This window comes from Cervus elaphus, chromosome 4 (genome assembly GCF_910594005.1).
Source record: "Cervus elaphus chromosome 4, mCerEla1.1, whole genome shotgun sequence".
In the NCBI taxonomy this organism is placed as follows: Eukaryota; Metazoa; Chordata; class Mammalia; order Artiodactyla; family Cervidae; genus Cervus; species Cervus elaphus.
Genome location: NC_057818.1, coordinates 16,570,159 through 16,587,533, shown reverse-complemented (window position 1 = coordinate 16,587,533; position 17,375 = coordinate 16,570,159). Strand labels below are relative to the sequence as shown.

General features: G+C 39.0%; 1 protein-coding gene across 5 annotated transcripts in view; it reads left to right on the top strand.

Annotated features, from left to right (window-relative positions):
- The window catches only part of MYLK3 (myosin light chain kinase 3), a 58,592-nt gene extending 50,209 nt beyond the window's left edge, over positions 1-8,383 (top strand). For all 5 annotated transcript variants that reach the window (XM_043898371.1, XM_043898372.1, XM_043898374.1 and 2 more), the window contains exons 10-13: positions 1,718-1,846; positions 3,136-3,288; positions 4,224-4,356; positions 5,501-8,383. In XM_043898371.1, coding sequence (XP_043754306.1) covers positions 1,718-1,846; positions 3,136-3,288; positions 4,224-4,356; positions 5,501-5,560 — 475 coding nt within the window. In that variant the 3' untranslated portion in view covers positions 5,561-8,383. The remainder of the gene's footprint in view (positions 1-1,717; positions 1,847-3,135; positions 3,289-4,223; positions 4,357-5,500) is intronic.
- Positions 8,384-17,375: the final 8,992 nt, after the last annotated feature.

Below are 17,375 nucleotides of genomic sequence, written 5' to 3'. Positions count from 1 at the left end.
GATGCAACCCAACATCTCATCCTCTCTTGCCCCCTTCTCCTCCTGCCCTCAATCTTTACCAGCAACAGGATCTTTTTCAGTGAGTTAACTCTTTGCATCAGGTGGCCAAAGTATTGGAGTTTCAGTTTCAGAATCAATCCTTGCAACGAATATTCAGGATTGATTTCCTTTGTAATTGACTGGTTGGATCTCCTTGCAGTCCAAGGGACTCTCAAGAGTCTTCTCCAACACCACAGCTCAAAAGCATCAATTCTTCAGCACTCAACCTTCTTTATGGTCCAGCTTTCACATCCATACATGACTACTGGAAAAACCATAGCTTTGACTATACAGAACTTTGTCAACAAAGTGATGTCTTCTGCTTCTTAATATGCTATCTAGGTTTGTCATAGCTTTTCTTCCAAGGAGCAAGCATCTTTAACTATGTTCATATTGTTGTGCAACTGACTTCCAGAGCTCTTTTACCTTGTAAAACTGAGCCTCTATACCCATTAAACAAATATCCCTCATTTTCCTCCTGCCTCCAGCACCTGGAAACCGTCATCCTATTTTCTGTCTCTGAATTGACTACTCTGGGAACCTCATATTAGTGGAATCATACAGTATTTGTCTTTTTGTGACTGGCTTATTTCACTTACTGTAATGTCTTTGAGGTTCATCCAAATTGCAGCATGTGTTAGAATTTTCTTTCTTTTTAAGGCTGAATGATATTCTATTGTATGCATATACCAAATTTTGTTTATCCATTAATCTGTTAATGGACACTTGGGTTGTTTTCACCTTTTGGCTAGTTTTGAATACTGCTGCCACGAACGTGGGTGTATAAATATGACTTCAAGACGCTGCTTTTAATTTTTTTGGATATATACCCAGAAGCAGGATTCCTGGATCATATGGTAGTTCTTAAGAAAATTTTTTTGAAGAACTGCCACACTGTTTTCCCTAGTAACTGCATCATTTTACATTTCCACTAATAAGGGTTCTAATTTCATCACATCCTAGCCAACACTTGCTATTTCCTATTTTTTTTTTCTGATGGTGTGGGTACTATTTCATTGTGGTTTTGATTTGTATTTCCCTGTGGTTTTGATTTGATGATCAGTGACGCTGAGCATTTTGCCTCTTTCTGTAACTCATGCCATCTTCCCTTTAACCATGTTGCACAACAGAGCAGTGCTCCCCACACAGTTTATACCCAGTTTTTGCTCACTCATGTGAGTGAGTGAGTAAGTGAGTGAAAGCCACTCAGTCATGTCTGACTCTAGGGCCCCATGGACTATAGTCCATGGAATTCTCCAGGCTAGAATCCTGGAGTGGGTAGCCTTTCCCTTCTCCAGGGGATCTTCCCAACCCAAGGATCAAACCCAGGTCTCCCACATTGCAGGTGGATTCTTTACCAGCTGAGCCACAAGGGAAGTCCTCATTCATGTGACTGTAGGCCAAATAAGATATATGGATCTTCCCTCCATTTCAGATTGCAAATACCTGGAGGAGGAAGACTGTGGTTTTCTTATTTTCCCCAGTAACAGGAAAGTCTGCATTTAGGGCCTGAGGGTGTGATGACTTCTCAGTGAACCACACATGGTGGGATGTGAGGTCTAGAAAACATGGCTGACACCAGGGTTGAGGAGTATTTAGCTCCCAACAAGAATTAGCCTGGCATCCCCAGCTTCTCTCAGAGCTCACTCCCATTGTGCTCTGCACCCCTCCTCCCCAGATACAAGCCTCGGGAGAAGCTGAAGGTGAACTTTGGCACTCCTGAGTTCCTGGCCCCAGAAGTCGTCAATTATGAGTTTGTCTCCTTCCCGACGGACATGTGGAGTGTGGGAGTCATCACCTACATGCTGTGAGTGCCCAGGGGCCTGGTTTCCCACTGGGGATGGAGGTCATTTGTCTTAGTTTGGGTATCCTTAGAAGCAGCAAAAATTTGAGTGCAAGGAGTTTACTGGGGAGATGTCCCCAAGAGAAACACCGAGGAGTGGGGAAGTGAAATGGGGAAGGAAGGGAACTAGCAAACTGTGTGTTGTGGAGTCAGTAACCACTGTGGCTAACTGCAGTTTATCCTGTGAGGAACATGGGACCCACTGTGGGACCTGCTGAGAGCTAGTTCAGCTGAGGGGGGAGGGAGTCGGAGTATTTATACACTGCCTCTAATCAGTTGTTGCTAGTGGGCTGGTCCCAGAGTTATTAATTCCCTGAAACCTCTGGGTTGATAAATCTGCTTCCGCTAGAGAGAGCGCCCTCTGGTGAGGAAATTGAGGTGCTGCGGTCCAAGTGGGGCTGGAGCGCACTGAAGCGGTGAGGAGAGCGACGGACAGAGCAGGGCTCAGCTCCTGCGTCTGCTAACCTTGTCCCTCTGCTCCCCGTTTTCTCTGGGCTGAGGAAGTAGAGGTAGGATGGGCAGAGAGGCGAGCCAACCACAGACTAAACATTCTCCTCTCTCTCCAATTCGCTCAGCCGTTTCCTCAGGGGCACAAAATCAAGCTTTGCCCCCAGGCTTATTATTACGGTTTAACTGTTTCTGTACTTTATGTGTACGCTGCACCTGTGGGGGAATATTGAGGCCCAAGGCCAGCCAGTGAGGTTGTCCTGTCTCTTTGCCCTCCTCTAGATGAGCCTAGTAAAGCCAGTTTTCCTTTGGCCTCTGAGGCCAGGGTAGTCTCTGAGACATGCCAAGCTATTTTAAAACTCAGTCAAATGTACATGACAAATGGGCTTATTGGGTTGGGCCTCAATTTACTCAGGGTAAGAGGGAATGTTGGAGAAGGAAATGGCAGCCCATTCCAGTATTCTTGCCTGGGAAATCCCATGGATGGAGGAACCTGGTGGGCTACAGTCCATGGAGTCGCAGAATTGGACACAACTGAGCAACTAAACAACAACAAGAGGGAATGTAGTGAGCATAATAAGGGAGTTTTTCCGACACCCTTCCTGCCATCAATTTCCCAGTCCTTCCACTTCCTCTACTGAGTGCTGTGGATTTCTCCTATGGAGAGGCAAACGGGGGTGCTTTTCTTTTGAACCTTCTTGATTCTGGTTAGTTCTGCTTGACCTTGTAAGAGTCTTCTCTGTCTTGTCATTGTCTGTTGGCAGGCGTGGATTCCACATACTGACGGTCCTTTCTCTCCTCTGTAGACTCAGTGGTTTGTCCCCATTTCTAGGAGAAACAGACGCAGAGACCATGAATTTCATTGTGAACTGTAACTGGGATTTTGATGCTGATACCTTTGAAGGGCTGTCAGAGGAGGCCAAGGACTTTGTCTCTCGGTTGCTGGTCAAAGAGAAGAGGTACCCTTTATTGCTTATCACCCATGATCCATTCTGATGGTGACCATCCATCTGGATGCTGTGGAAATCAGGCTGTACTGGGCACGGCTGCTGAAGTGAATGGTCCTTTTGTCCTATAGACCAGTTCTGTCCAGGATTTCTTAGTCTGCTACTTCTTTGGGAAAAAAAGGTAACAGGGAAAGAGACAAAGGAAATCAATTAAGAAACAAGTGACTAGGATCATAAAATCTAGACAGAATTTTAGAAAGGACCATATTTATAAATTAGGCCTATTTCAAAGTTATCACTTTTGATAGGCTAATGTTGAAAAAAAAAGTTGAGATATGCAGTTGTTATTCCCCAGAATAAAAGACATAAAACATTATTTCTTGGAGATGAAGACCTACTTACTTTTCAGTAGGTTTATCAAGGTCATGGGTTGGACTACTGAGTTTTCCAATACTCAGACATACGGGAATAACTACAAGTGGTAAGGCCCAAGATCCGGGCTCTGAGGTAGCTCTCATTCCCTGGCCATGACTGTTTTGTTTCTTCCTGACTGTGAAAAGTCATGTGTGATGAAAAATATTTCTATTTCAGAAGAACAAGTTGACATTATTCTCTGTGAAGTTCTTTTACTTCTTGAGAGCAATTCCAGGCTCACCTGTCCCCCCTTCTGTTCTGCCTCAATTCCCCAGCTCTACTCTGGGAGATGGTAATTAATCACAGGGAAATACATCTTCCATAGAGGGCTGGGAACATTTTGCTGATGATATTCTTGCACTTTTAAGGATGAGAATTTTAGGTAGGAGGATTTTTTTTTTAAGTATGTGGCATGAATCTGCCCAAATGATTAATCTCTTCCACTGACTCAGCTTCCTACCAATTGAACAGAATTTGGACAGCCAGAAAAGGCAGCCCCAACTAAAAGTCTCACCTGCTGTTTGATTTCACAGTTGCAGAATGAGTGCCACACAGTGCCTGAAACATGAGTGGCTGAATAATTTGCCTGCTAAAGCTTCAAAATCGAAAGTTCATCTCAAATCCCAACTATTGCTGCAGAAATACATGGCTCAGAGGAAATGGAAGGTATCTATTTTTCTTTTAGTAAACACAGTATTTGTCTTCTTTAAATGTCCTGTGAAAGAAATGTACTAAGTTTTTTACTTACATTTTGATTCTAAATAGATTATTTAGGGAGAAAAAAGCCTCATGTCAAAACCTATTACCTTGAATAAAAAAATGCCTCAGACCAAAAATGACTAGCATAAAACTAGCATTTAATTCATACTTATGTGAACACTTGAAATGACAGCATGAAGTTTGAACATATGTTCTCAGTGACCATTGCAGTGAAGTGATCAGAACTAACTGCCTGTAGTTTGAGGCTGATTCCTCCACATTTCAGAAAGAGGGCCTAGGAAAGCCCAGAAGTGAAAGTATTAGCCACTCAGTTTTGTCCGACAATTTGTGACCCCATGGACTGTAGTCCACCAGGGTCCTCTGTCCATAGAATCCTCCAGGTAAGAATACTAGAGTGGGTAGCCATTCCGTTCTCCAGGGGATCTTCCCAACCCAGGTACTCAACTTGAGTCTCCTGCATTGCAGGCAGATTCTTTACCATTTGAGCCACCAGGGAAGCCCTGTTAGGCTTTAAAAGCTTTATAATGTTGTTTACGACAGAACTGTTTGGAACCATGGTTGTAAAAGGTATCTTAAAAACAATTGTCCCCCAGAGAAGTGACTTTCCAATATTTTGATGTTGGCTTAGATCCTCAATAAAGTCAGCATACAAGTATATGTATACTCACACATGTGTGAGACAAAAATGCTGTGACTTTTACTCCACAGAGTATGATGAGCTCTGATATTTTCTACTCTATGATATTTCGTTTCATTAAAAATTTTCCAGTCATGCTCCATGAATTTGATTTCATGACTCACTGGTGGGTTGTGCATTACAATGTAAAAAATACCATTCTAGAGTGCTCCATTTTTCACATGAGAAGGGCAGGAGAACATGTTTTCTCACTTCAAACTTGCTCCAGACCTGCCCCTGAAAGTCATGTGACTGTTTTACTATAGTTTTGCTAGAATCTTCTTTTCCCCTTTAGTTATCAATTTTAAACAAACTCAAGTGGCTGAACTTAAGCTAGTCCTTTTATTCTTTCTTCTTAAAGTAATTGGTCTAACAATGTGCTTCCCTCCTCTTTTTTCCTCTCCCCCGCTTAAGAAACACTTCTACGTGGTGACTGCTGCCAACAGGTTAAGGAAATTTCCAACTTGTCCCTAATCCTCAACTCTGCTGCTCCCATGTGCCTCGAAATGACTGGGACTGGTGGTGAAATCATAACTGAAGATTCCTAGTAATCTGGCTTTCTACTTATTTTGTTTCAAGAAGGTTATGACTGTTGCCTTCCTTGTGGATGAAAAGTGGCTGTAAGAAAGTGACCTAAGAATTTTTTCTGCCTTGTAAGATCACTGAGTTGAAATGCTGTGGTTACTTTTCAAGTGTACCTACTTTTGGTGATAAGTATAGGCATGCTTTAAGTAGTAGGTAGGAAAGCTCCTATTTTGCTAATGTCAACTTTAAAGTCAGCTTACTTTGATTAAAGAACCCAGTGGACTGTCACACAGGGCATGTTAGTCAGTGTTACCTCCTCCAGTTCAAAGAATTCCTAGCGTTTTGATTTACTCAAAAGTGAGCTGACATTTTGTACTACATTTGTTGCTCTAGTGTGAAGCAATGTAGATTTAGGGCAGAGATCCTCAAGCTTGTTTTAGCTTGTACTCCCTTTCAAGAATCAAAACATGCATACCTCTACCCTCTCCTAATTCTGCCGTGTCCTGACACTGGCAGCCTCCATCCTAACCTGTCTTTCTGTTATGAATCTATGGTCTAGTAAGTCTGGGAACTGATATGTAATATGTGAAAAGAGATATGTCATATGTGAGAAGAGAATGCAGTGGTGTTCAGCGTTCTGAGAGAAACAGAAACGATGCACTGTGAGAAATCAAATGAAAACTGCTCTCCTCCTGCTTTAAGGGGATAGAACCATCACTTAACTAACTTCCTGAAATGAGTAACAAGGAATGCTTTATTATTCAAAAGTAAATATTCCTTTTAATTTCCTCACTGCTAACTTGATTTTCATGGTATTCCCATGACCTTCTTGGGTAAGCAGTTTTTACTTTTAGTTTTTAATTAGCCATGCAACAGTTTCACATTTTTTGTCCCATAATACTTTTATTTGTTTATTTATTTTTAAGTAGAGGACATGGGTGTGGGGAGAGGGGCAGAAGATGGAGAGGTTAATCCTCCCGATGCATTTCTTTGGTCATAATGTTCCTCTGGAACACTAATGCCTGTTGGGAAGCTAAGATTTTCAATACTGGCACGCCTTGGCCTGCTCCAAGCTGACTGGCTAGTGGATGAATATCAGAAGAGATGGCTGCTGGAAATCTCTCTTTCATGGGCCAGTAACCGTGACTTAGTAAAATGCTTTAAGGTATTTTGAAAGCAGCCTCAGAAGGAGCTAGAGGGTATCTATAGTTCTATCTATAGTATGGTTATTCTTCCCCTCCACAGGACTTCACATTGGTGGGGAATGCTATGAATCTTCTCCCCAGAAAAATGGAGTCTCCCCAGTTAGTTATTCTAATCTAGAACACCACTGCCTAACAGAAATATATGAGTCAAATACATAATTTTAAAATGTGTGATAGATTCTCTTTAAAAAAATCTGGTAAAATTAATTTCAATAATTTATTTAGCATAATATATTAAACATTTCAATATATAATGATTATAAAAAGTATTGATAAGCTATTTTATGTTCTTTTTTTCATACTAAGTCTCCAAAATTTGGTGTGTATTTTGTACTTAAAACACATGTCAGTTCGGATTCTAGGTTTTTATCAGACATAATTTGTATTTAAATTTCATAAAATTTACTGTGGAAAAATATACTCACATACTCAAGTTATTCAAAGCATCTTAAATATTTTCTAGTATTTTTACATTTAATAAAAATTAGGAATTAGGAATTCAGTTTTACAGTTGCATTAACCACATTTTAAGTGCATTTAGCCACATATGGTTTGTGGCTGCTATATGATAGGACAGATCCAGGGAAAATCTGATAGTTATCAAATTTTAATTTTCCCTTGTATGCTATAATTCTCTACCTAAAGAAACAACTTTTCTCCAAAGTCCCTTTGAGGGATTTGTTTAGGCCAGACCCACACAAGTGAGAGTTACTGCAGAAGTTAGCCTCCCTTATTTGGCTTATTTGAAATGTGAGGGAGCTTTTATGAAGCTTTAATTTTCTGGATATATTATTAAAAATTTTCTGGATATTTTTAGTTCTCTGCTATGTACTTAACTAAAAAAATTTTTAGACTGACGCTTTGCTGGTATTAACTATTTCTAATTAAAAACTGCTGAGAGATCCAATATAAAATAAAATTTTTAAAAAAGAAAGAAAACTGCTTGGCAGAGGAAATCTGACATGTAGTCAGGACCCACATTTTATCTATCAGATTTAGTGGGGGTGTGGGCAAAACAGGATTTTTCACTCTTGATGAATATGTATCCAATCCAAATAAAAGTCATGCCCACACTTTCACCCAGTGATTCCATTTCTAGAAATTTATCCCTCAGCAATATTTGAACAAGTGGGCAGAGGTGTATGCAAAATGACATTTACTGTAGCAAAATGGCCCAATGAAAACAACCTGCATGTGATCATCAGTATGAGTTTAAATTTTGCCACATACGTATAGGAGGTTGCCTTATAGCTGTTAAAGATAGATCTTGATGTACTAATTTTTATTATGAAAAAATTATGGAACATATATATGGTATTATCCTCTTTGTGAAGACATGTTTATATATGTGTTAAATTTTTCTAGGTTATGCAAGAAACTTGACAGTGGAATGTGGAAATTGGGTGATGGGGAGAGAGGGAATTCTACTTTTCACGTTATTTCTGAATCATTTGAATTTTTTTAACAATGAGCATGTATTGCTTTTATAATTAAAAATTAGCCACCTCTTGTCAAGTGTGGACCTGTCTTGACCCTGATTTGAGCAAATAAAGATATTTCAGAGACATTTAGGGAAATTTAATTCTAAATTGTATATTTGATGATAGAATTTCTATTTGTATTAGTATTGTGAGGTATGATAACAGTAATGTGTTTATAATGTGGATTAAATGACCTCAGGAAAAAGGGAGACATAGTGAAGCAAGTGTGGCAAAATCTTAACTGTTGGGTTTGAGTAGTCAGTATGGGCTATCAGTGTATTTTCCTCTAGTAAAGGGATATATATTTGTTGTATACATTTGAAAACTTTAATGATAAAACATTTTTTAATCAGTTAAATAAGCCAAGAGGAGCTGTTAAAGAAATGAGCTTCCAAAAATCTTTACAACAGCACTGGAATATATGAACCCACTAAGTAGACAGCTTCCATTGCTGGGGAATGAATGTGTTGAAAAATTGTAAAGGAGTTCAGCTCTAGGAGAGCATTTGGACAAGACTATGTTAAGGCAATTCCCCTACCCCACAACTATTAGGTTGGTACAAACATAATTGCTGTTTCAGATCATGAATTTTAAATCGTTTTAACTAGGCTCAAACATATCTTTATTAACCAAAATAGGAACCATTACAAGCAGCACATTTTTGCCAACAAGAAATGTTTGTTTATTCCTGTAGCATAGAAGTCTATGCTTCGGGATTCGACAAACTCTTGGAAAGCATTTTCTGCCTCCTGATGGTTGTGGAAGTGTTTTCCCTGCAAAAAATTGTTGAGATGCTTGAAGTAGTGGAAGTTAGTTGGCAAGAGGCCAGGTAAATATGGCAGATGAGGCAAAACTTCATAGCCCAATTTGTTCAATTTTTTTTTTAGTTAATTTATTTATTATTGAAGGATAATCACTTTACAGAATTTTGTTGTTTACTGTCAAACCTCAACATGAATCAATCATAGGTATACATATATCCCCTCCCTTTTGAACCTCCCTCCCATCTCCCTGCCCATCCCACCCCTCTAGGGTGGTACAGAGCCCCTGTTTGAGTTTCCTGAGCCATACAGCAAATTCCTGTTGGCTGTCTATTTTACATATGGTAAGGTAAGTTTCCATGTTACTCTTTTCATACATCTCACTGTCTCCTCCCCTCTCCCCATGTCCATAAGTCTATCCTCTATGTCCGTTTCTCCATTGTTGCCCTGTAAATAAATTCTTCAGTACCATTTTTCTAGATTCCGTATGTATGAGTTAGAATACGATATTTATCTTTCTCTTTCTGACTTACTTCATTCTGTATAATATGTTCTAGGTTCACCCAACTTATCAGAACTGACTCAAATGTGTTCCTTTTTATGGCTGAGTAATATTCCATTGTGTGTATGTACCACAACGTCTTTATCCATTTATCTGTTGATGGACATCTAGGTTGCTTCCATGTTCTAGCTATTGTAAATAGTGCTGCAATGAACAATGAGGTTCCTGTGTCTTTTTCAATCTTGATTTCCTTAGGGTATATGCCTAGGAGTGGGATTGCTGGGTCATGTGGTGGTTTTATTCCTAGATTTTTAAGGAATCTCCATACCATCTTCTATAGTGGCTGTATCAATTTACATTCCCACCAATAGTGCAAGAGTGCTCCCTTTTCTCCACACCCTCTCCAGCATTTATGTTTGTAGACATTTTGATGATGGCCATTCTACCAGTGTGAGGTGATAACTCATTGTGGTTTGGATTTGCATTCTCTAATAATGAGCAATGTTGAACATCTTTTCATGTGTTTGTTAGTCATCTGTATGTCTTTGGAGAAATGTCTGTTTAGGTCTTTTTCCCACTTTTTGATTGGCTGGTTTGTTTTTCTGGCATTGAGTTGTATGAGCTGCTTGTATATTTTGGAAATTAATCCTTTGTCAGTTGTTTCATTTGCTATTATTTTCTCCAATTCTGAGGGTTGTCTTTACACCTTGCTTATAGTTTCCTTTGCTGTGCAAAAGCTTTTAAGTTTGATCAGGTCCCACTTGTTTACTTTTGTTTTTATTTCCATTACTCTAGCAGGTGGGTCATAGAGGATCTTGCTTTGATTTATGTCATCCAGCCTATGTTTTCCTCTAAGAATTTCATAGTTTCTGGTCTTACATTTAGGTCTTTAATTCATTTTGAGTTTATCTTTGTGTATGGTGTTAGGAAGTATTCTAATTTCATCCTTTTACATGTAGCTGTCCGGTTTTCCCAGCATCATTTATGAAGAGGCTGTCTTTGTACCATTGTATATTTTTGCCTCCTTTATCAAAAATGAGGTACCCATACATGCATGGGTTTATTCCTGGGCTTTCTATCTTGTTCTATTTGTCTATATTTCTGTTTTTGTGCCAGTACCATACTGTGTTGATGACGGTAGCTTTGTAGTATAATCTGAAGTCAGGAAGGTTTATTCCTCCAGCTCCATTCTTCTTTCCCAAGACTCTTTGGATATTTGGGGTCTTTTTGTGTTTCCATGTGAATTGTGAATTTTTTTGTTTTAGTTCTGCGAAAAATGCTGCTGGTAATTTGATAGGGATAGCATTGAATCCATAGATTGTATTTGGTAGTATAGTCATTTTCACAATATTGATTCTTCCTACCCAGGAACGTGGAATATCTCTCCATCTGTTTATGTCATCTTTGATTTCTTTCATTAATGTCTTATAATTTTCTTCGTACAGTTCTTTTGTCTCCTTAGGTAAGTTTATTCCTAGATATTTAATTCTTTTTGTTGCAATGATGAATGGGATTGATTCCTTAATTTTTCTTTCTGATTTTTCATTGTTAGTATATAGAAATGCAAGCGATTTCTGTGTATTGATTTTGTATCCTGCAACTTTGCTAAATTCACTGATTAGCTCTAGTAATTTTCTGATACTATCTTTAGGATTTTCTATGTACAGTATCATGTCATCTGCAAACAGTGAGAGCTTTACTTCTTATTTTCCAATCTGGATTCCTTTTATTTCTTTTTCTTCTCTGATTGCTGTAGCTAGGACTTCCAGAATTATAGTGGTGGAATTGGTTGAATAATACTGATGAAAGTGGACATCCTTGTCTTGTTCCTGATCTTAGGGGAAATGCTTTAAGTTTTTCACCATTGAGAATAATGTTTGCTGTAGGCTTATCATATATGGCCTTTACTATATTGAAGTAGGTTCCTCCTATGCCCTTTTTTTCTGAAGAGTCTTAATCATAAATGGGTGCTGGGAATTTTGTCAAAGGCTTTTTCTGCATCTATTATCATATGATTTTTATCTTTCAATTTGTTAATATGGTATATCACATTGATTGATTTATATATATTGAAGAATCCTTGCATTCCTGGAATAAACCCGACTTGATCGTGGTGTATGAACTTTTAGATGTGTTGCTGAATTCTGTTAGCTAAAATTTTGTTGAGGATTTTTGCATCTATGTTCATCAGTGATATTGGCTTGTAGTTTTCTTTTTCTTTCTTTTCTTTTTTTTTGTGGTGTCTTTGTCTGGTTTTGGTATCAGGGTGATGATGGCCTCGTAGAATGAGTTTGGAAGTGTCCTTCCTCTGCAACTTTTTGAAAGAGTTTTAGAAAGATAGGCATTAGCTCTTCTCTAAATGTTTGATAGAATTCTCCTGTGAAGTTATCTGGTCCTGGGTTTTTGTTTTTTGGGAGACTTTGGATCACAGCTTCAATTTTAGTGCTTGTAATTGGGTTGTTCATAATTTCTATTTCTTTCTGGTTTGGTCTTGAAAGATTGAACTTTTCTAAGAATCTGTCTATTTCTTCCAGGTTATCTATTTCATTGCCATATAGTTGTTCATAATAGTCTCTTATAATCCTTTGTATTTCTGCATTGTTTATTGTAACCTCTCCTTTTTCATTTCTAATTTTGTTGATTTGATTCCTCTCTTTTTTTTCTTGATGAGTGTGGCTAAAAGTTTGTCAATTTTGTTTATTTTCTCAAAAAACCAGCTTTTGGTTTTATAAATCTTTAGTATGGTTTCTTTCATTTCTTTTTCATTTATTTCTGCTTGGATCTTTATGATTTCTTTCCCTCTACTAATTTTTGGGGGGGGTTGTTCTTCTTTTTCCAGTTGTTTTAGGTGTAAGGTTAGGGTGTCTATTCGATGTTTTTCTTGTTTCTTGAGGTAGGATTGTATAGATGTAAAATTCCCTCTTAGAACTGCTTTTGCTGCATCCCATAGGTTTTGAGTTGTTGTGTTTTCATTGTCATTTGTTTCTAGAATTTTTTTTATTTCCCTTTTGATTTCTTCAACAACCTGTTGGTTATTTAGAAATATGTTGTTTAATCTCCAGGTATTTGTGTTTCTTACAGTTTTTTTTCTTGTAATTGATATCTAGTCTCATAGCATTGTGGTCAGAGAAGATGCTTGATACAATTTCAGTTTTCTTAAATTTACCGAAGTTTGATTTGTGACCCAAGATGTGGTCTATCCTGGAGAATGTTCCATGTGCACTTGAGAAGAAGGTGTATTCTTCTGCATTTGGATGGAATGTCCTGAAGATATCAATGAGGTCCAGCTCATCTAATGGATCATTTAAGATGTGTGTTTCCTTATTAATTTTCTGTTTTTATGATCTGCCCATTGGTGTCAGTGGGGTGTTAAAGTCTTCTACTCTTACTGTGTTACTGTCAATTTCTCATTTTATGTCTGTTAGTGTCTGTCTTATATTTTGAGGTGCTTCTACGGTGGGTGCATAGACATTTACAATTGTTATGACTTCCTCTTGGATTGATCCCTTGATCATTATGTAGTGTCCTTCCTTATCTCTTGTAATCTTTATTTTAAGGTCTATTTTGTCTGATATGAGGATTGCTCCTCCAGCTTTCTTTTGCTTTCCATTTGCATGGAATATATTTTTCCATCCTCTCACTTTCAGCCTATATGTGTCTTTAGGTCTGAAGTGGGTTTCTTGTAGACAACATATATAAATGGGTCTTGTTTTCGTATCCATTCAGCCAATCTATGTCTTTTGGCTGGAGCATTTAATCCATTTACATTTAAAGTAATTATTGATATATATGTTCCTATTGCCATTTTCTTAATTGTTTGGGGTTGCTTTTGTAGATCTTTTTTCTTCTCTTGTATTTCTTGACTATGTAAGTCCCTTTAACATTTGTTCTAAAGCTGGTTTGGTTTGAATTCTCTTAACTTTTGCTTGTCTGAAGAGCTTTTTATTTCTCCATAAATTTTGAATGAGATCCTTGCCAGGTACAGTAATCTTGGTTGTAGATTTTCCCCTTTCAGTATTTTAAATATATCCTGCCGTTCCCTTCTGGCCTGCAGAGTTTCTGCTGAAAGATCAGCTGTTAAGCATATAGAGCTTCCCTTGTATGTTACTTGTTGCTTCTCCCTTGCTGCTTTTAATATTCTTTTTTTGTGTTTAGTCTTTGTTTGATCAGTATGTGTCTTGGCGTGTTTCTCCATGGGTTTATCCTGTATGGGACTCTCTGTGCCTCTTGGACTTGATTGACTATCTTCTTTTCCATGTTGGGGAAATTTTCTACTATAATGTCTTCAAAAATTTTCTCATGCCCTTTCTTTTTCTCTTCTTCTTCTGGGACCCCTATAATTTGAATGTTGGTACGTTTGATATTGTTCCAGAGGTCTCTGAGGCTATCCTTAGTTTTTTTCTTTCTTTTTACTTTATTCTGCCCTTCAGAAGTTATTTCCACCATTTTATCTTCCAGCTCACTGATTCGTTTTTCTGCTTCAGATATTTTGCTGTTGATTCCTTCTAGAGTATTTTTCATTTCAGTAATTGTGTTGTTTGTCTCTGTATGTTTACTCTTTGATTCTTCTAGGTCTTTGTTCATTGATTCTTGCATTTTCTCCGTTTTGTTTTCAAGGTTTTTGATCATCTTTACTATCACTATCCTGAGTTCTTTTTCAGGCAGTTTGCCTGTTTGCTCTTCATTTATTTGGACTTCTGTGTTTCTAGTTTGTTCCTTCATTTGTTTAGTATTTCTCTGCCTTTTCTTAATTTTTTTTTAACTTACTGTGTTTGAGGTCTCCTTTTCCCAGGCTTCAAGGAAAGTTGAATTCTTTCCTTGAAGAAGGTTGAATTCTTTCTTCCTTTTGGTTTCTGCCCTCCTAAGATTGGTCCAGTGGTTTGTGGAAGCCTGGCAGGCCACAGTCTACAGGGTCGCAAAGAGTTGGGCATGATCAAGGCGACCCTGTGCACATAGACATGAGACATTTTTTTGCCTTTGGCAGTTCTGCCCCAGTGAGGGTTGAGCATGAAACTGGTGCAGCTGCTTGGCTAGTGGAAACCCTCGTGGTGCCAAGTGTGCAGGCACATGGACTGCCTCCATCATAGGAGGTATGGCCCTATCAGAGTCTTTTTTCAAGCCTCTTGTAGCTGGTGATCAGAAGGCCTCTTTGCCAGTCTTTTTCCATAGCTCCACCCGTTCAGGCACTTAGAAGGCTCCCTTGCCTGGGTCCTTCTCTGTTGTTCAGCATGTCAGGCACATAGAGGGGTCCCCCTGGCTGGGGTCCTACTCTGTAGTTCAGCGCATCAGGCGTTTGATGGGCCAGCCTCTCTATTGTTCAGCTACTGATGCTGGAATGTTGGGGGAGAGAGTCTATGGTGGTGGCTCCACCCCCTACACGTGACTCAGCAGTATCACCTTGCTTCCAGGGCTGCCTGGCTTTCCTCCACTGGCATTTCCCACCAAGATCTCCTCCCTCACATCCCCTCAATCCATCTCTCCAGTCAACAGCAGCCCTTGCCCTGGGATTGCTCCACAATCCATAAACTTCAGCTCCCAGTCACTGCACCTTCTAGGGGACTAGCGTTTCTGTCCAGGGTATGTATGGCTGTGGCAAGGACTGTCTGATTCTCATTCCATTTAGGTGGCCACAGATCAACTGTTTCACTCTCAGCCTTAAATGTTTCTCCTCTGACTCAGACAATTGCCCCAATGTGGGGATCGGACCCCTGCTTTAGTTCCCCCACCTGCTGAGGGCAGGTCCAGTCCTACTAACACTGCTGTTTTTCCCCTAGTTCCTTTGTCCTACCGAGTTTTGCATGGTTCTATATATTTTTTTCCACTAGTCAGGTACTCCTGTCCGTTCTCAGCTGGTGGTCTGCATGCACTTCTGTGTATGAAGGTATATTCCTGATGTATCCATGGAGAGAGATGTAGTCCATGTCCACCTACTCCTTCACCATCTTGTTCTCAGTCTTGTTCAATTTTTGAAGTGTTGGTTGTGTGATGTGTGGTGGGGCATTGTTGGGGAGAATTGAGTCCTTTCTGTTGACCAGTGTTGGCTGCAGGTGTTGCTGTTTTTGGTGCATCTCATCGATCTGCTTCTCAGATATAATATAACCGGGATTCAAAAAGCTGTAGTGGATCAGACTGGCAGCAGACCACCAATCAGTGACCATGAGCATTTTTTGGTGTAAGTTTGGCTTTGGAAAGTGCTTTGGAGCTTCTTCTTGGTCCAACCACTGAGCTGATTGTATCACAGGATGTCATATAAAATCCACTTTTCATGGCATGCCACAATCCAATTGAGAAATGGTTCATTGTTTTTGCACAGAATAAGAGAAAATGACAGTTCAAAATGATGATTTTTTTTTATTTGTGGTTAGCTCGTGAGGCACCCACTTATTGAGCTTTTTCACCTTTCCAATTTGCTTCAAATGCTGAATGACCATAGAATGGTTGATGTTGAATTCTTCAGCAACTTCTTGTGTAGTTGTAAGAGGATCAGCTTTGATGATGGCTCTCAATTGGTAATTGTCAACTTCCGATGGCCAGCCACTATGCTCTTCATCTTCAAGGCTCTCGTGTCCTTTGCAAAATTTCTTGAACCACCACTGCACTGTATGTTTCTTAGCAGTTCCTGGGCCAAATGTGTTGTTGATGTTGCAAGTTATCTCCACTGTGTTAAAACCCATTTTGAACTCAGGTAAGAAAATTGCTCAAATTTGCCTTTTGTCTAACATCATTTCCATAATTGAAAAATAAACATAAAATACACAGCAAGTAATGTCATTAGAGAATTGGACTGTGAAGAAAGCTGAGCACCAAAAAATTGATGCTTTTGAACTGGTGTTGGCGAAGACTCTTGAGAGTCCCTTGGACTGCAAGGAGATCCAACCAGTCCATCCTAAAGGAGATCATTCCTGGGTGTTCATTGGAAGGACTGACGCTGAAGCTGAAGCTCCAATACTTTGACCACCTCATGTGAAGAGTTGACTCATTGGAAAAGACCCTGATGCTGTGAGGGATTGGGGGCAGGAGGAGAAGGGGATGACAGAGGATGAGATGGCTGGATGGCAGCACCGACTCGATGGACATGAGTTTGAGTAAACTCCGGGAGTTGGTGATGGACAGGGAGGCCTGGCGTGCTGCCATTCATGGGGCTGCAGAGAGTCGGACACGACTGAGCGACTGAACTGACTGACTGAATGTCATTAGCAAAAAAAATAAATAAATAAAGTGAGAAATGTGCATTAAAATAATGTGTAACATAACCACATTTATTTAAGAATGTATTCTAATATCAAACAGCAAATTTCAACCATGACAAAAACTGCAATTACTTTTGCACCAACCTAATAGTAGAAAGGTGATTCATTTTGATGTATGGCAGAAACCAACACAAAATTGTAAAGCAATTATCCTCCAATTAAAAATAAATTAAAAAAAAGAAAACAAAAGAAATGACCAAGAACTTATTCTTGGTTTGATTATCTTATTCTATCAGATAATCAAAATAATTACCATCGCTTGCTTTTAAGGCATAAGAAAGGTCACAAATAGTACTAAGATTTATTCTCATGAAATTAACAGCAAAAAGGCAACCTTAGGAATGGGAGAAAATATTTGCAATCATTTTTTTAAATAGAGGCTTAATATTTACACTATATAAAGAACAACTCAATGACAACAAAAATCCGTATTAAAAATTAGGCAAGGATTTCAACAGACATTTTCCTAAGTGGCCCATAAGCTCATGAAAAAGTGCTCAATAATCATCAGGGGAATGCAAATCAAAACCACAGTGAGATACCACCTCATACCAATTTAGGATGG